At 40.8% G+C, this 20,316-nt stretch overlaps 1 protein-coding gene across 8 annotated transcripts in view; it reads right to left on the reverse strand.

Annotated features, from left to right (window-relative positions):
• The window catches only part of MAPK10 (mitogen-activated protein kinase 10), a 275,129-nt gene that overhangs the window by 82,842 nt on the left and 171,971 nt on the right, over positions 1–20,316 (reverse strand). For all 8 annotated transcript variants that reach the window (XM_040326632.1, XM_040326622.1, XM_040326629.1 and 5 more), the window contains exon 3: positions 17,659–17,828. In XM_040326632.1, the coding sequence (XP_040182566.1) occupies positions 17,659–17,828 (170 nt within the window). The remainder of the gene's footprint in view (positions 1–17,658; positions 17,829–20,316) is intronic.

A 20,316-nucleotide genomic window follows, 5' to 3' on the forward strand; every position in this document is an offset into this window, starting at 1 on the left:
GAGGACTGCACTAAGGTAAAGGAAGCTATTTAGGGGATTTTTTTTTACCTTTACAGCCCCTTTAATGATCAGGCCATCTTTTGCGATTCGGCACTGCGTTATTTTAACTGACAATTGCGCGATCATATGACACTGAACCCAAATACAAATTTCCCCCCACAAATAGAGCTTTCTTTTAGTGGTATTATATCACCTCTCAGTTTTTTATTTTTTGAGCTATAAACAAAAAAAGAACAACAATTTTGAAAATAAACAATATTTTTTTATTTTCTGCTATAAAACATACTCAATAAAAAAATTTAAACAATTACATTTTTTCATCAATTTAGGCCAATTTGTATTCTGCTACATATTTTTGGTAAAAAAAAAACAATAAGTGTATATTGATTGGTTTGCGCAAAGGTTATAGGGCCAGATTCACATAGAATTCTGGCGTCGTAACGTATCTCATGTACGTTACACCGCTGCAAGTTTTACGGGCAAGTGCTTGATTCACAAAGCACTTGCCTGTAAAGTTGCGGCGGCGTAGCGTAAAGTCCACCGGCTCAAGCCCGCCTAATTCAAATGATCCAGGTAGGGGGCGTGGATCATTTAAATTAGGCGCGTTTCCGCGCCGATCGTACTGCGCATGCTCCGTCTCGAAATTTCCCGCCGTGCTTTGCGCGAAATTACGTCGCAGCGACGTCGTTTTTAGAACCTCGACGTGACTTACGTCCATTCCTATTCACGGACGTCTTACGCAAAAAAAAATTCAAATTTCGACGCCGGCCATACTTTAACATGTCATGTCTATCTATACGCCACAAAATAGCAGCTTTAATTTTACGCCGGAAAAAGCCGACTACAGACGACGTACTAGTCGAAAGGTGGGCTTTAAACAAACGCCTTTACTTTCCCCATAATAAGCAAGGTGACACTTCTAAAGAAGGTATAGGCTTTTCAAAAGTTATCATTTGCTTATTACATGTCTAGGCTCTTTTTCCTATTTTTCTTTGACACAGAATGCTTGTGCTTAATTGCTCTTTTCGCAATGCACAATGCATGGGACTCATTAAGAATAATGAACTCCCTATGTGGCTAAAGTCTTATCAGAAAATATGTTAAGAAGAGAGACAGAATCATGGCAAATTGAGTATTTACTCCCTCTAATGGCTAATTACAAATCTTTATTCTTAATACAATTATCTGAAAGAGCAAACATGAAAAAAATGAAAGTTAAATCTAAAATTCAAGTAAACACTGCAATAACAAGCCTTCTTTTAAATAAGCTGCTTGCTTTCAAACATATAAAGTATCTAATACAGAAGGGACAAGCACAAAGCAATTGCTAAAAGTTGCATGCGGCTCCTAAATCTCTAGTTGGTTGCCACTGGAGTAAAACAACAAAATACTACACTTTATATCATCTGTAACATTTATGGACATGCCACTATCCTATTTTGACATTATTTATTGAAAAATAAGGAGATTTTCTCCTTTCTCAAGACATTTCAAGATTATAAATGAGAATCCCAGAATTGGATCTTCAGATAATCAAATACATTTGTATTATGCTTTAAACTTGAGTTTTTTTGTCTTGTCATCTGCATTGCATGAAATATAAACATATTTGTTTTCTGAATCTTCAAAAGCAATAAAATAAGCAGTTCATCTAGTGGGACACGCAGCAGAATCAAACATCATTAATCATATGCAATAAATACAGATGCCTAAAATGAAATCTACGTGTTAAGTTAAATCTTGCATTGTCCTTGTCACATGAATAGTATAAAACCGAACCAAGTGCAAATCATGGTGTACAGAACGCCTCCCAGAAATTTAATTTCCTGCTTGTGTGGTTGGATTACTGATTTTCCCAGAAGTCTGCACTGATACAAGCCTGATTTTGGGCAGCCCCTACAACAAAAATTTAATTTTTGGTGAGAAACTCCTCGAAAATTACATCTATATGGATGTAGACCCTGCCACTTTCCTCATTAGAACCCTGCACGTGCAGCAGCTGATTATATATATATATATATATATATATATATATATATATATATATATATATATGCAGGGATTTTTTTTACAAACAGTAGGTGCTGGAACTTAACTACGACCCCACAAAGCCCCTCCCCCTACATACGCCCTCCAAACCACATCAAATAGTGGGTGTGGTTAGTAAAATTTCACGAACAGGAGGAGGGTCTTAAAGTGGCATTAAATACCAGGATTGCATTACATACACAGTGCAGAGCTGTCACTTGTAAACACAGAAACCAGACTTCTGTGTTTACAAGTGATTGTGGTGATCAGACACCAAAGGGTCTGAGCCAGAGGTGGTGAGTTCCACCAAGTTCCCCCTGAAAAAAAAACCCATATATATATAGTCACTCCCATTTGCATCCACTCTGGACATGGACATAGACAAACAGCTATTTCTTCAGAATAACAAAAGGTAGGAATCTGCAACAAGGTTTGCTAAAATCCATGCAATGTACATAGATCACCCAGAGGGGAATGTTTTCATTTAACCAGAGCTTTCTTTTGGTGGTATTTGATCACTTCTGCGGTTTTTATTTTTTGCGCTATAAACAAAAAGTGACAATTTTGAAAAAAAATACATTTTAAGTGATTTTTAGCAGGACTGCGACATTGCGGCGGACATTTTCTTCAATATTTTTTTTCAGATCAGACACCTAACTGACATTTTTAAACACTTTTTTGGGAACCAGTGACACTATTACAGTAATCAGTGCTAAAAATATGCACTGTTATTGTACTATAGACACAGGGAAGAGGTTAACATCAGGAGCAATCAAGGGGTTAAATGTGTTCCCTGCAGATGTTTTCTAACTGTATGGGGGACTGTGTGACTGGAGAAACACACAGATCCGTCTTTCTGCTTAGCAGAAAGACAGGATCTGTGTGACTCCCCTGTCAGGATGGAGATCTGCCTTGATTACACAGACCTGTTCTGTCACTGCAGGGAGTGAGTTCCCCAGCCGAAGGCACCGAAGGCACCCGACCGTTTTCCTCGACAAAATCCATCAACAAACTTGGTGGCAGAGCTTTTTTGCCAAGGAAAATGGTCGTGTGTATGTTTTTCATCGTGGAAAACTGTCGTGGATCTCGACGAGAAAAAAAGAGAACAAGTTCTCTTTTTTCTCGTCAGGAGTCTCAATTTCCTCGTCGTGTTTCTCCTTCAGGCTGGTTTACGATGAGAAACACATTCGTGTGTATGCTTAGAAACCCGCTCATGCTCAGAATAAAGTATGAGACGGGAGCGCACCTTCGGTAAAAGTAGCGTTCATAATGGAGATAGCACATTCGTCACGCCGTAACAGACTGAAAAGCGCGAATCGTCTCTCACCAAACTTTTACTTAACACGCAGTAACATGAGATTAGTAAAAGAAGCCCCAGAGGGTGGTGCCAGTGGTATCGAACTTCACCTTTATAGTGCCGTCGTACGTGTTGTATGTCACCGCGTTTGAGAACGACGAGATTTTGTCTTGACAGTGTGTACGCAAAGAAAGCTTGTCAAGATTCTCGACAAGCTTGACAAGGAACTCGTCGAGGAAAACGATGTTTCATTTACGATGAGTTTCTCGGTTGTGTATACGAGACCTAAGGCGAGTTGTGGGATTGTGTCAACTTGCAGCAGTATAATGATGGCAGCTGGTCAACAAGCGGTTAAAGTGTTACTAAACCCACAACAGTTAAATCAGTCTGCATATGCAGTAAAGCATGCTTTTTATACTCACGGTGGAACCCAAGGGGTTTAATTCTCTGTATTGTGCAAAAAAGGCTGATAGTGATCTCTGATCTTCCCTTTCTTTTTCTGTCCCCAATCCATCTTCTGATAAGACAAAGCCTTTGGAGTCACTCTGCACATGCTCAGTTCAGATTGTTTTGCTAGATAGTTTTTTTTTTGGGAGGGTGCATGTGGTCAGCACAGGGCCAATCAGCACTGTCCAGACAGAGGGTTATGGGTCCTGCAGCCTCATAGGACAATCAGGGTAGAATGAAAACTCCTCCTACAAGAATTTGGGTTATGTGACTGCTGTATTGACTGTCACAGTGGTCACGTGATTAGAATCTTACCGATTGCAAGTATGCATCGGGACCTTTCTGGTCCCCACTGGTGACTGTGGTGGTAGAGTGCAGGGCATGCTCTCTCAGCACAGAGAAGCGTACATAGGGCAACATATTAAACCCCCCCCCCCCGACAAGAAACCGCATATATGCGTACTACTGGCAGGAAGAGGTTAAGGTAAAAAAACTTTTACCTGTAGCTCCCCCCACAGCACCCTTTAAATTCTCACCTGAACCCGATCTTGATCCAGTACAGAGCATGTCTTCAGCAGTTCCTCTCTCCTACCTCTCCCAGCTTTCAAATGCTTGGCTGAGAGCAGCAAGAGCAATTGGTTCCTGCTGCTGTTAGTCAAAACCTGTGAGCAGAGAGCATGGCATAGGGCCAAGCCAGGCTGTGTGTCTTAATAGACGCAAACAGCCTGGCTTCGGAGTGAGCCCTGACAAGTGCCCCATAGGAAACAGCTTCCTGTGTTGGCCACTCGGCAGGGAGAGGAGTAAGGAGTGCCGAGGAGGGACCCAAGAAGAAGCGTGTTTTGGGCTGCTCTGTGCAAAACCACTGCACAGTGCAGGTAAGTATAACATGTTTTATTATTTTAATAAAAAAGAAAAAACGAGAAGCTTTAGTATCACTGTAAGGCTAGGTTCATATTACTGTGCATCAAGAATGCGCAGTAACTGATAGAGCAAGGAATGGTTACAATTTTTGTGAGATTTTTATTTCGGTATGTGTCCACCTTGCAGAGGTTAATACACTCGACTTGTACTTTTCATTGGAACAGGAGGTGAGGGCAAACTTTGGAAGGATTTATATTCACTTCTTGTTTTCTGCAGGACAGGAAAGTAAAAGTATAGCTCCCCAATGAGACATACACAAAAAAAAAAGGCAGTAATAACATTGCTATGTATTCATATAAAGGTGAAATATATATATATATATATATATATATATATATATATATATATATATATATATATATACAGTATATATATATATATTTTTTTTTATTTTTTTTTAAAACAAGGTATTTTTTTACCAGCCTCAGAGATTTTAAAGTCAGCTCACATGTTAAACATTACACAGTTTATTGAAATATGTATGACTGTCTAGCATTGATATTAAATTAAAATCTCGCCTTTAAACTGTTATTAAAAAAAAGTAATCTTTTGCCTGTTGTATGACATGGCAGTGCAAGCTGACCAATCAGCAAGGGGAACCAGTGAACCAGATAAATTAGAATTCCATGTCTGGTTGCTATTACTACCATGTAGCAGTGTTGCCAATCTATCAGATTTAAATTTACAGACATCACACCCAAAATTTACTGGCACAGCCACGTTTTTACTGGCATTTCCAAAAGTTACAAAATTACAGGTTTAGGTGCATATTTCAGTATTTAGGCTACAAACAAGTGCAATAGGCAATTAGCAAATGTGATGTAAGGTAGATATAGAGGCAAAAAACATATTTCTTATTTTATTTTCGATATAGAATGTAAGTATCTCAGGGACAGTACTCAGGAGGGCAAGAAATAAGAATGGGCAGGCACACTAACATGAAAAGGGCTCTCACAGTGACGCTGACAGCCGTATGCAGCAGCACATATAATGATGACACCTTACTGACATGATACGTCCCCTCCTTAGTCACAGTGACATCCCTCCATGCCAGGTGGTCCATTCAGTTGATTCTAGGTCACTTCAGTCCAAACAGCACCGACAGCCCCACACGCTTGCCTAGCTCCATTCCCACAGACCCCCACGCAAGGCTCGGGCCGCTCCATTGCACTCCTTCGCACCATGACATCACATGACATGCTCAGACACCGCCTCTGCCAGACTCGCCCCCCCCCCCCCCCACCGGCGCCACCTGAACACACTTGGCACTCGGCAGGCACTAAGATGGTCTCGGTCGGATCCGGACCGCAAACTTTTCCTGCCACTGGCATTTACTGGTAGGTGAAAAGTGCCCGTTTTACTGATGGTTGGCAATACTGCCATGTAAATAAGCAGTGATGTAGTGGTTATCCAGTGGCTTCCTACTTTAGCTTCCACCCTTTCCATAGCTTAAAGCGGAGTTCCACCCATTTTTGAGAGGTGGTCTTAAACGAAAGACCACCTCTCATTTTTGGCTATTAAAATGTTTTCCTTTTTTTTTTTTTACCTGTTTGGAAGTACCGAGTGTACTTCCGATTCAGCCGGGCCGCGGCCCACAACGTCACATCCTCCTCTTAAGCGATTTCCCCCGGAGTCTTCTGGGACCTGTGTGTGTCCCAGAAGACAAACTGGCTATTCACAAAGCGCTGTGCGACTCACGCATGCCCAGTAGAAAACCAGCAGTGAACCCGCAAGGCTCAACTGCCGGCTTCCCTTAGTTGGAATGGCGGTGACGGCAGCCATTCGATGGACAGATCAGCCTCGGGGGGGCAACATCGCGGGCTCCCTGGACAGGTAAGTGTCCTTATTAAAAGTCAGCAGCTACAGTGTTTGTAGCTGCTGACTTTTATAAAAAAAAATGCGGCTGGAACACCGCTTTAAGTGCTCTTGTGTCTGTTTTACCTGCACCCTACATTACACTGCCCTATAATGTCTTTGGATGTCTTGAATCTTGTTGAAGATGTCAGCAATGACAAGGAATCCTTGGACTTACAGTTTGTTAGTAGCTGATGGGTCATATTTTATCCAGGCCAGTGCTAAAATAATATGTTGTGTTGGTAACTCTGAGTAACACTTCTCTATTTAAACGTCGATCAGAGTAAGCCTAGCAGCCAGTGACACATGCTGGGCATTATATTGCTACCTGCCCCACCTTTAGACCTGAGATTACATTGTCTGGCCACGGTGAGTCATCCAACACTAACTATCTCTGTGGCTCTGGGATGTCATGTAAATTAATGCCAAGAGCTACAAAGAAAGTTGATGCTGGATGATGTGAAGGTGTGTCACAATAAACCACATTCTTTAGGAACATCCACTTTTCACCATGCCCACCAATCGATGCAGCACCATGGTACATTTTCCATGGCATACTTTATTTAGCCATCAAAAATATGTGCCTTCTATGAAAGGGTTGTATTTACTCCTTAGACCAAAGGTTCCCAGTCCTTCCCTGTCAGTTATTTGTAAGCCCTAAAAAGAAAAATTGTAAGAGGCCTCAATGTTTTACCCACAATTCACACAATTTTCACACATTTTGTTACATACAATTCAGTTAGAAAAATGAGTGCTTCTTGGTTGAACATGAATTGATAAAAAGACCTATAAATCTTTTCTAGTAAACATTCTTGTTTAAAAGATTCTGGTTTAGAAGATGAACCCTTTATTAAAATAGGTGGGGGTTGGATTTTAAATGGAAAGGAAAATTTGTTTCATACTCTCCTGCCGATTGCGAAGTGTGCTAGCAAGCTGCGCCACAAGTCTGAAGCCCATGTGGTCTTTCCATTATCCAGGCCTCAAACAGGACCTGTTGGTATGTCAGTCAGATGATATTTTACAAGAACGGTAATAAACTATTTTAGGGCATGGGCAAATTTTCTTTTGTTCTTTGAATCACTGTCATTTACTTTCGGTCACAAAGTTTTCCATATTACTACAGTGGGATCCTTATGTTTTCAAAGATTGTGATTTTCATTTATCATTACTTTCTTAGAAAAAAATATTTTTCTTACAACCATCCTTCATGTGTCAGAAGTTAAAGTCTCTTTTTCAGCCTTCATTTCATACTTCAGTTCACAGTTTCAGTTCACAGTAGATTACTCCATATATGACACTGGGGTTGTGTATATATTATATTCAAAGCCATTACTGTTAAATCACATTGGCCCCATTTGTTTGCTGTAAATCAGAAGCAACATAATGCAAAGCAATTGGCTCATGAATATCACTGAGCACAAAACACTATGGCAGCATCTTGAGCATTCAACCATGAAATGTTCCTATTTTAGTTTTCTGTTAACTAATAAACACAAAATGATTGCATGCTTTTGCCAGGTACTGCTTCAGTTTTCTAAATATGCACTTTCAATTCTGACTATTCAGTAATTAATTTCCATTAACAACAATTCCATATTGCTTTGTCATTGTGAAAAAAAATCTTTGATCTGATAAAATGTGCAGACACATGAAAACACCTTATTTTCACAGTTAAAGTTTAGTAAAATAATTTTTTGTTTTTGTTTTTTAAATCAGCACAAGGAACAGTACTTGATATCAAGGTGAAGTGTCTCTTGTGCTGATGGCTTCTGATTTAGTTGAAATCTTCCACCCTCTGACTCCTCCCCGATACTCCAGCAGCGGTAATCTTTTGGTGTTGCAGAGCATAATAGGGACCTGCTACAGATATTCCTCAAGAGTGACAACTATACCTGGCCTTCCGATCCCCCCTACTCCATTCATAGACTTCTTTTCATTACATCTGAATCACTCCATATGCAATCTGAACACCGGTGGACAGCTGTGGTATTTCTGATGGGCAAAACTTGCCTGCTTCCACCTGCCTCCACACATCTCACAAACTTGTAGCCAGTAAAAAGTAATGGCAAGCTGACAATGTCTACTGTTGTCTAACAGTATTAAGATCTAATTTCCAGACTGCCATTCAGTGACAATTTTGCCAAGGACCAGGGGGGAAATGTAGTCTCAGGGTTGACGGTAATTCAGTGGTGGGGGTGATTTGTCAGGCGAATGGCTGGTGCTAGCACTGAAAACATCCCGACACATGTTTAATATGGTGTCAGGAAGATCAAATCACATTTTCTTTATCGTACACCATGGGACACAGAGCCTTAGTCATTACATAGTGGGTTGTATGGTCACCAGAGGTGATTGGACACTGGCACAACCTATGAGAACAAGTTTCCCTCCATATAACCCCTCCCATACAGGAAGTACCTCCGTTTTTTTCGCCAGTGTCTAAGAAGATTGGACGCGATGAGGATAAGTGCTAAAGGAAGCTCTGCCATGGAGGCCCTTTGGGCAAAAGAGCTATACTTCGGGTCCATCCAAGACGCTTAATTTATTACGCCCCAATTGGATGATATCCAGGCCTCGCGCACGAGGTATCGCCTGTAATGTCTCTCTTCGGGGGACTGGGCTCTACGGTCCAGCACTTTCGCTTTTTACAAACGCTAAAAGTTCTAGCAGAGTCTTTTACAATGCCCAGGGAAGAGGCATTCTTTAAGTAGGAACCCATATCCCTGAAGGTTGGTACACAAAACCCGCGGTGATGGATGAAGATTGTTTTTTGTCTGTTCTTCAGCAAAAACCTGCGGCGTTGACAAGGTAAACAGAAAAAAGTATTAAGATTTACCTTATTAACTTTTTACTTGTAAGTGGATGTCTTCTCTAATTACGCCACTAGAGGGAGTAAAGAGTTGAGTTGCTACTCACCAAAACTCCATACAGTGTCAGGTCATTCAGACAGCACACTCTTCGCTGCAGAGCTCTGCCATTACCAACCAGGTCCTTCCTCCCTGCAGGAAAGGCTGGATACTCCAGCACACGGCTTCCCCCAGGATGCCAGACCTGTAGGCGTGCGCACGGGCACAGTGGTGCGCTTTATGGGGCAGGGAGGGTGGGAGGTCACGGATGGGCACATCGTCACAGTGTTCTGTGACAAGGCAGAAGCTCATAAAAGGGCATGCAGACCTGCAGCTCTCCCTGGATGGGACACAGCAGCTGAAGGACACATTAGGTCTCTATGTGGTTGGTTATCTGGCGCCCCCAAAGGAGGACACCCACTTAGCATGAAACTGTGTGATTTGTTGTATGTAAAAGGCTTAACTAGCACAAAATTATATGCAGTTGATAGTACCTTGGCTTTGTTGTTTGGTAATATGTCTTCCTAAAGGAGAAATACAGGGGTTAAAAAAGACAAAAAAACATCGCCACCTAAGATGAGAGCCTCTTCTCGGGCCCAATTGGTACCTTCCTCCCCGGTAATTTATGATGCACCTGTGCAGGATGAGCCATTGACTCCAGCAGGGGTCACAACCTCTCCTGAGGTGTCTGGGTCTGCAATTGTCTCTGAGGACTCCGTGGCAGTAGTTCTTAGCAATTTAGAAGGGAGACTTGCTTCGTTAATCGCTAAAAACTTGAAAAAGGAAAAAAAGTGAAGTAGAGTACCTTCAGTTGCTTCAGATCTTCCTTCAGAAAGGTCTGCCTCCATCAGAGGATAAGGATGAGGACTCTGAAAGATCTGATATTTCAGAGAATTTTTTTTCTGCTTCCCGGACTCAACAATTGCAGGTGCAATATTATACTGAGACAGTATGCTCTGCATTTAAGTTAACTGACTCACCTGTGCCCGCCCTGGGGTCTTTAAAATCCCCACAGACCTGTTCCTTTCCGGTTCATCCTTTATTGGAGAAACTGATTTATGCAGACTGGAAGCAACCAGGCAAGCGTTTCTCTCGTACTAGGAAATTTAAAGTTCTTTATCCAATGGAGGTAAAGTTTGCCAAAAAATGGAGTCTGCCTTCAGTGGATGCAGCGATTTTGTGTGTAAATATGAGTTTAACCTGTCCGGTAGACAATGCCCAGGTATTTAAAGATCCCTCTGAGAAAAAAAGGATGGGTTAAAAGACCTGCCCTCTGAGCAAGCCAAATTTTGGGAGAATATGCCCAAGGCCTTATGTTTCATAGTAGATGCCATTAGGGATTCTATACAGCAAGCATCTCGCCTTACACTCCAGCTAGTGCACATACATAGAATTCTTTGGCTAAAGCACTGGTCAGCAGAAGCCCCATGTAAACAACTTTTGACCAGTTTCCCCTTTCATGGGGAACAGCTTTTTGGGGATGATTTAGAAAAATATATCCAAAAGATATCAAGCGGCAAGACTACTCTGTTGCCAGAGAAAAAGAAAAACAAGCATCCTTGTTTTAAGCGTTCTCTCTCCCCAGCTTCTGGGACATCGGCCAGGCAGTGGCGATGACGTTCACAGACAGCCACAAAGGCTAAAGATCAGGGCCAGGCCCAGAAGTACAGGAAGCAGTGGGGCCAAAAAGCTAATAAGCAAAGCCCCAAATCTTCCTCATGAAGGGGCACCCCCGCTCGGCCGAGTGGGGGGGCAGTTTCGGCAGTTTTCAGGACAGATGGGTAGTCTCTGCTGTATCCCTAGGGTACAAGCTGGAATTTCAAGAGATTCCACCCCACTTGTTCCGAAGTTCTGGGGGCTCCAAAGTTACAATAAAGGGGGATTCTTTTCCGAGGTTTGGATCATTTGCTGTCTCAGGGGGTAATCAAAGAAGTCCCCCTAAAGGAGCAAGGTACAGGGTTTTATTCAAACCTTTTTGTGGTTCCAAAACCAAACGGAGACATCAGACCCATTCTGGACCTGAAAGATCTAAACCAATTTCTGGACATTCACCATTTCTGAATGGAAACCATTCGGTCAATGGTCTCCCCCCTACAAGGCGGAGAATATTTAGGGTCTATAGACATCAAGGACACCATTTTCAATTTGTGGCTCTACCTTTTGGTTTGGCAACTGCACCCCGGGTATTCACAAAAATCCTGGCTCCTGTGTTGGCAAACTTGAGAGCACAGGGTATAACGATGTCAGCCTATCTAGACAATCTACTTGTAATAGATCAGTCAAAGGCAGGGCTAGAGCATGCAGTGCTCAATACGGTGAGATACCTGGAGCAGTTATAAACCTACAGAAATCCTCTCTGCAAGCTCAAAGAAGAATATAGTATCTAGGCATGATCATAGATACAGCCCAAAGTAGGGTTTTCCTACCAGAACCAAAGGTCAAGTCCCCAAGAGAATTGATCAACAGGGTAAGGACAAAGAGGAGACCATCTATTCGCCTGTGCATGAGGCTATTAGGAAAGATTAGGCCTCCTTCGAGGCGGTTTCTTACGCCCAGTTTCATTCGAGACTTTTACAGGGCGGCATTCTGGCTGCCTGGGACAGGAAGAACCAAACTTTGGATTTTCCCATGCGTCTGTCTCCACAGGTGCGCCAAAGCTTCAGTTGGTGGTTAAAAAGCAGAAACTTGAGGAAAAGACGGTCCTTCCTTCCTGTCACTTGAAAGGTTGTATCCACGGACACCAGCCTGTTAGGCTGGGGAGCCGTGTTAGAGGAGGCTTCAGCCCAGGGTACCTGGGCTAAAACAGAGGAGAGCCTGCCCATCAACATATTGGAGATTCGGGCAGTATACTTAGCTCTCAAGACCTGGACACACAGGTTACAAGGCTACCCTGTCCGGATACAATCCGACAATGCTACTGCTGTGAGAAAGAAACCCTTTTTCACAATGCTACTGCTGTAGCCTACATCAATCATCAATTAGGCACCTGGAGCCGGGATGCACAGAAGGAGGTGAATCGGATTTTAATATTGTCAGAAAAACATGTACCTTGCCTGTCTGCAATTTTCATTCCAGGGGTAGAAAACTGGCAAGCGGACTATCTAAATCGCCAGCAATTGCTGCCAGGAGAGCGGTCACTCGACCCGGAGGTCTTTCAGACAATATGCCAGAAATAGGGGACCCCAGATATAGACCTGCTAGCCTCCAGACTCAACAGGAGGTTGGACAATTTTGTATCCAGGACAAAAGATCCGCGGGCCTTCGGAACGAATGCGTTGACAGTTCCATGGGATCAGTTCTCACTGATCTATGCATTCCCTCCGATCCCTCTCTTACAGAGATTGCTGTGCAGGATCAAGAAGGCGGGAATACCAGTGCTCCTAGTGGCCCCGGATTGGCCCAGGAGACCCTGGTATGCCGAGATAAAGATAAAGATGGCAGTAGGAAGACCTTGGGTACTTCCACTCTATCACGACCTGCTGTCTCAAGGACCAGTATTACATACTTCCTTACAGAAGCTAAGTTTGACGGTCTGGCTACTGAGACCCACATCTTGAAGAAACGAGGGGTCTCGGGTCCAACCCTTTCTACACTCATTAATGTAAGAAAGCCAGCCTCTAGGCTAATCTACTATAGAGTCTGGAAAGCGTATGTTTCTTGGTGTGTATCCAGAAAATGGAATCCCTTAAAGTATGACATAAGTAGAATTCTCGCTTTTTGCCAAGTCGGAGTGGATATTAAATTAGCCCTGAGTACCATCAAGGGTCAAATATCAGCTCTGTCAGTCTTTTTTCAGAAACCATTCGCATCTCATTCCCTAGTTCGGGCATTTATTCAGTGAGTAGTATGGATAAACCCGCCAGTAAAGTCACCCTTATGTCCTTTGGATTTAAACCTAGTATTATCAGTCCTGCAAGAGCACCCTTTTGAACCTATTCATCAGATTCCTTTGATTGTCTTGAGCAAGAAATTGGCTTTTCTGATTGCTATCTCTTCGGCCAGAAGGGTATCGGAGTTAGCAGCTCTTTCTTCTAAAGAACCTTATTTAATTTGTCACAAAGACAAAATTGCCCCCTCTCTCTTCCTATTGCAGGGGCAATAAAACTTTAATATTGCGGAATACAGCCCGCATGTCTGGCGTCCGTTTATATGCACTAGATCGGCCACACCAGCCAGATGTGCCTAATCAAAGCAAGCTGCCACTAGGACCCAGGGTCCCGGCTGCCAATTATGGCATGCCACGCAAAAGAGCACAATGAGGGACATCTAACTGGTTGCCCATTCACATAATTGAAGGTAAATTAAAAAACGTAATTTGTCTTTTATTTAAGAATATCTTTAAAGACTTATAAAGCATATCATTATTTTTACTAATATATATATATATATATATATATATATATATATATATATATATATTTATGGTCGTTACCCTCTGACCGAGAGAGATGTGGATCACATAAACACGCGACAAGACTTACAACATAAATAGACCTGAAGTGTGCCTTGGTGGTCTGGTCAGTATGCCAAGAAAAGGGGGCATACCCAAGGTAAGTAATGGGTAGTTAATTGAAGAAGGATATGCTGAGAAGTGCCCTGAAAAAGGGAAGGGCGGGAGGGTGTCGAATGCGATTGAATGCGCAGACTCACGGACATGAGGTGAGCTGGAAAGAGTCGGCCCAGTGACGTGTAGTACCGCACACTGAACCGACAAAGAGCATGTGTGAGTGGGCTGCTTAAATACCCTCCGGGCTCCTCCCATAAACTCAGGCCACCATACTGGCCTTCTTTATATATATATATAGTATATATATAGTATATATATTAATATTATATTTGAAAAATATTATTACTCTTACTATGATGTGAAATTTCCAATGTTTTTACTTTATTAAAAATTATTAAAGCAGTTCTGTTCATCAAACACTCCAGCCGTTTGAATCCATCTCAGAAATTTCAAATGCATTTTGACATTATTCATATGCTGAACAGATCCATGTGAAGTTCCAGGGCACATTAGCACTGGATAACACATTGTGGATTGTAAAGCTCTGGAACCACAGGCAAGATGCTTTATCTGTTTTCCAATTGCTTCACAGAACTAGTTTAAAAACACTTTGAGCAATCTTCTATTCTAACTGATCATGACACCTTCTGCAAAACTATGTTACAATTGATTACTTTATATACAATATTATGACAGTCTCTGTCTAAATCTTTTATGTGTGCAAAGAGCATGTATTTTAAGAATGATATTTTTAGTATTTAGTTATGCCAATCCCTAAAGTAGAGGGAAAGGTAATATAAGTCATCCCCTTTAAACACTACCTACCCACTGCTCTTTTACTTCCTGCATTCCGTTAATTATTTTTATTTATTTTTTCTAAAATTTTAGAACTGTTGATGTCAGAAGATAACGTCACAGCTCCTCTCCAACAGACACACAAGCCTGAGGTTTTACCACTTGGACCACTTGGAAAAAGAAAAGTATTTGTGTTGAGATATATTATTTACTGCAGAAAGTAGAAAAACAGTGGGGAGCTAGCATTTAAAAGGTGGGTGACTACTTTAATCACTTGCTGCCCTCGCTATAGCCGAAAGACAGCTACAGCAAAGCCTTTTTTTTTGTTATATCTCTTTATTAAAAAAAAAATCCATACAAAAAGTATACATTTCACAACTTACATTTATAAAATTCCAATGACATTACTTTCATTAACACACAAAAAAAACTTTCACAGCCTTAAATTGCCAGGAGGGCGTACATAGACGTCCTCCTGTTCTCGCACAGTGCGCTCTGTGATCGCAGAGTCCGTGAGACTCGGCTGATCATAGATCTGGTAAAGGGCCAATCACAGCAGGCCCTTTACCATGTGATCAGCTGTCACAGAAATAAACAGATGCCGGTAATGTTTTTTTTTTTCTTCTTCACAGTTTCAGCGTGAAGGAAAAAAAAGCTGCGACTTCTTTTGAGGGATTAGAGGGACATTGGTCCCCTTAGCACCTGCATGTTCTGCTAATCAGTGCCATGTATCAGCGCCTACCAGTGCCACCTATCAGTGCCCATCAGTGCAGCCTCATCAGCGCACATCAGTGAAGGAGAAGAATTACCTATTTGCAAATTGTTATAACAAAATATAAAAAACTTTTATTTATTTATTTTTACATTTTCGGTCTTTTTTGTTTGTTTAGCAAAGAATAAAAAAAAACAAGAAAGCTCTATTTGTGTGAAAAAAATTATAAAAATTACATATGGGTGCGGTGCTGCATGACCGCGCAATTGTCATTTAAATGTGAGAAAATTGGCCTGGGCAGGAAGGGGGTATAAGTGCTCAGTAAGCAAGTGGTTAAAGCAAACCTGTACATTATCCTTTCAGGGAAAAGTAACAGGTTTACTTGGATAGCCCACCACTACACTGACAATTCTTACCTTTTCCATATTCCCCCACTACTCTCTTTAAAAACGTGAAAAAAAGTCCTGTGTTAATTATATGTCAGGATGGGTTAGATGTTACCCAGCGTAAAGTACCCTCATTCTGCCTCCATGTGATAGCACTCTGGCCTGGTAATAGGCTACTCAGGTTCTCAAAGTTTTAGGCCTCATGCACACAGAATGTTTATTTAACTCTCCGAGAAGCCAGCAGCCTTTTTGCAAAAAAAAATGCCTGACGCTTGTAAAAGTGCTTAAAGCTATCCATCCCTATGTCTTACTCATGGAGACAACGACTATGTTGTGCATACTACATCAGTCCATGTCCCCATACCTAGCTAAAGCCTTATCTCTGTTCAACATCGGAAGAAACCCCCTCTCCGATCGGGGTACTAGTTGACACCTTAAAGTATTGACACAATATTTGAAATACATCTTCCATGTGGACTTGATGCCCATTGACTTAGGACTATGCCTATTATACATTTGTGCATCCGACACAACGCTATACCTCCTATTACTCATATTTTAATTGTCTTAATCCTGTAAACTCAAAATCCAGTACCTTGTTATGATACAATAAAATACTTGGACAAGAAAAAGTTCCTAAAGCTTTCACAAGCTTTCAGGAGCCTTTATAGATGCCAAGCTCTCAGGCAATAATTCATTTAATTGGCCAGAATAAATAATTCTGGCCATTGAAATGAATGAATGCTCAAAATGGGCCGCACATTTAGAAGCTTTAAGTAGCCTTAAGAGTTTTTTCTGCCCAAACTCTGTTGCTTCTGGACACACTGGCAGTTGGTTTTAGTCCTGCCACTAAACACTGCTAAAAGCCTATTTGTGTATGGACACATAGGCTAACATCCAAGGGAGTTTTAAGCCTCGTAAACACGGCCGGGTTTCCCGACGGGAAAACTGCGAGGAGAGCTTTTGGCCGGGAATACTGGCCGTGTGTATGCTCCTCGCATACACACTGCCAAAAAAACCGCCGGACAAAAAAAGAGAACCCGCTTTCTTTTTCCAGCCGGGAAAACTGGCAGACTTTTGCCCGTCGGTTTTTCGCAGTTTTCCTATGGGAAAAACTGCAATGGGATTCCTGACCAAAGCTCCATTGCAGTTTTCCTGTCAGGAAAACCTCTCATGTGTAGGGGGAAAGACTGACCGAGCAAGTTCTCGGCTTTCCCCTTAGGGATTTCCAATGGGAACTTTTCCCGTTGGAAATCCTGGAATGTGTACAGAGGCAGGAAAAAAAAACGCTCCTAGGAGCAGCTGTAAAAATGCACAGTGTGCATGAGACCTTACTGTGGAGGAAGGGGAGAGAGTCACATGACTGGAATCTGTGAGCCCTCTTTAAAAAAAGGGGCCTCCCAGATATCAATTTACCCACCAGGGGAATAAGGGTACAAGAGTACCCCTTATTACTCCCCAACAAAATCTCAAAAATTTAAAAAATAATAGAAACCCACACCATGAAAAAGCCCTTAATTAAAAACTCATTTGAAAAAGGAAATAATGTCCCATGATGTAAATTCTTTATCAATCACATCGTCCAGCAATATAGATCCATTGTCATTCATGATGACCCACTGTCATGATGAGCCACTGCTCGATGATGCAGCTTGGATAGGATAGGAGGGTTTAGTTTAATTCCAGTTGACTGTGATCGATTACTCCTTTTTTTCTAGTAAATACATCATGCACGTTTTTCTCCCTCTGCTATAACAGTTACAGTGTGCTACTAGTAACAATGCACCATGATCAAGTAAACCAGCATATCTTTTATCCAATTATGCATGAGAGTCTCTGCAGAAAAATACTATATATTTACTTACCAAACTATTCCCTGAGCCCCAGAGCCTATAGGCTTGAGATTCTGGTAGCGTTTCAGAACCGTGAAGGTCGAGTCCCCTACTTCCACACTGTAGAACTGGTTGTCAACTTTACTTTTACTCATGTTGTAATGTTTGGCAATATAAGACACATCCACTTGATTACTGAATCCCTGTTGTTAAAGAAAAGTAGAAAGAGGAAGCTTAGTATGGTTGTGCACAAATGCCTTTTTACATCACATTTAAATATTTCTGCTTTGTATAAACAAGTATGCCGAATACCATTTTATATGTTTCCAAAGAATATAATTAACCTCTTTCCATAATGATATGGAAGTCAACAATCCAAATTATGCATTTATGCTGCACAAACATTGTTATAAGAAATAATCAGATTGTAAAACATATTTAAATACATAATCAGGCATTCATTCAAAATCACAATACAATTAAAGTGCAGTTTTGTTGTAGAAAACGTGTGGTAGGGTAATACAATTCACTGAAAAGATCATGAAAATGGGAGGAAAGATTGCTCTTATGACATTATGACAAGATGTATGACTGTATGGTTTATGAAATGTATACAGTATATGAAAATGATAGTTCTCATTTTAAATGCTATTCTAGCACACTTGTACACATTTTCTATCTGCTATTAAAGATCTGATATTGGTTCTGATCAGATACTGTATATTTTTATAAACTGTTGTTTACTTTTGCAAATTGGTGTTTGCTATCACCTTTCTGTATTTGCATCATACAATACCAGCTGGTCTTCCACATGTCTATGGATAGCTTTGGGTACTTTGACCTAATAAGGTATTTGAAATAAGTACTAGGGATGATTGAATCAGGACTATTACCAAATCCGAATATTCAAATACTCCTGAATATTTGTATTTCAGTTTCTCTGATCCACATTAAGCAAAACAATTTATGAATTTAAGCTATTATAACTGATGGAATGTATGTTTATTTTCAGAGCAGACAAATCAACATTATCAGTATATAGTAAAATAAAATAAAACAACTTGCAGTTAGTGCTATTGCTAATTAGTCTTGTTTTAAAACTAATTTGCTCACTGCTACTGAATACATCTGAGCAAGGTTAAAATCCTAGTCACCTCCAATACATTAAATATTTTTTTAGATTTAAAAAGGAAAATATTGAGTTTGTGAAACCTTATCTGATAGTACTAATCTAGGTCAAAACATTGGACAAAACAATCCTCAAACTCAACCTCTACTACAACATTTCTTAAACCCCTTCAGTATCTTCAGTAAAGTGTATTGTCAAGTGTTTCTATCCCCTAACTCAACCCCCTGTTGTCAGCAACTACCAAAATACACATATTCACAGTGGTGTAAATATTGCGAATTCAGGAATCATAGCCATACTAATGCAGCTACAGCTTGCCAGAACCTAAGCTTTTAACCTCTACTGCATGTGTGGTGGGCACAGGGTGCGCCGTTATTATGAGTTCTTGTATCTGAAAGTGTCAAAATGCATATGAACAATATAAGGAAATTCTCAAGGGTCATAAATGCATCGGAAAGTTCACAGTGTTTTAGCTCCACTCTTATCCAATACTTCAAGCCACTGTTTAAAAAAATAAAAATAAAAAAAATAAACATTATTTCCATACAGAAACCCTTGCAGCTATAATTAACATGATCCCCAAACCCAACTCTGATACCAACAACTGGGACAATTATAGGTAAAATTGATTTACTCAACATGAATGTAAAGCTCTCTCAAAATTCCTAATCTGTGCTTGAACCTCATTATAGGCTCCTTGATTAAAAAAGACCAGGTGGGCTTTATACCACATCGTCAAGCAGACCATAACATGTGTAGAGCAACCTTCTTAACCTACATAGCTCACCACTGAGTTATACGCAAATCTTTTGATACAGTCTTGTGGCCATACCTGAATTATATCTTGAGGCTTTGAGAATCTTCAGAATTATATAAATGAGGCTTTGGCCCAAATTTCCTACAGTGGGTCTTTGTGAATCTGCAAGCCTACATAAAATACGAGGGTTACAATTCAGACCATTTAGAAATAGCTTGTGGAATGAGACAAATTTTATCATGGTCTCATCTCCTTTTTGCCCTGGCCATCGAGCCCCTTGTAGCCCTAATATACGCTCCAACCCTATATTCATGGCATTGAAGTGGCTGGCCATCAACATCTGCTTTGTTTATTCACCAATGATTTTCTTTTATTTCTTACAGCACTTCTAATCTTGATGCCCAACTTACTCCAAACATTAGACTAATTCACTAACATTGATAAATAGGGTTAAAAACCTTTTTGAAGCCACGCACCGTGGACTAGTTTACAATTTAAAAACAAGTTATACAAATTAGATACAAAATGAATAATACAATTGGTAAAACGAGCAGCCCGTAGTGAGACCAAAGGTCTAGTAGGAGAAATATAAATAAATAAATAAGTAAATTGAATATGATAAAATAATATATCCATACCGCACTCAGAAACCATAATGACATGTGAAAATAAATACAATAATAAAGTCCATAAACCATCACCAAAATTCCTGAATCAAGTGAGAGTGAGGTAATCCTGTTTCTGTGAACAATGTAGTGCAGTCTTCCACCGATTAGTGGTGGTTTATGGACTTTATTATTGTAAT

This window comes from Rana temporaria, chromosome 1 (genome assembly GCF_905171775.1).
Source record: "Rana temporaria chromosome 1, aRanTem1.1, whole genome shotgun sequence".
Taxonomy (NCBI): Eukaryota; Metazoa; Chordata; class Amphibia; order Anura; family Ranidae; genus Rana; species Rana temporaria.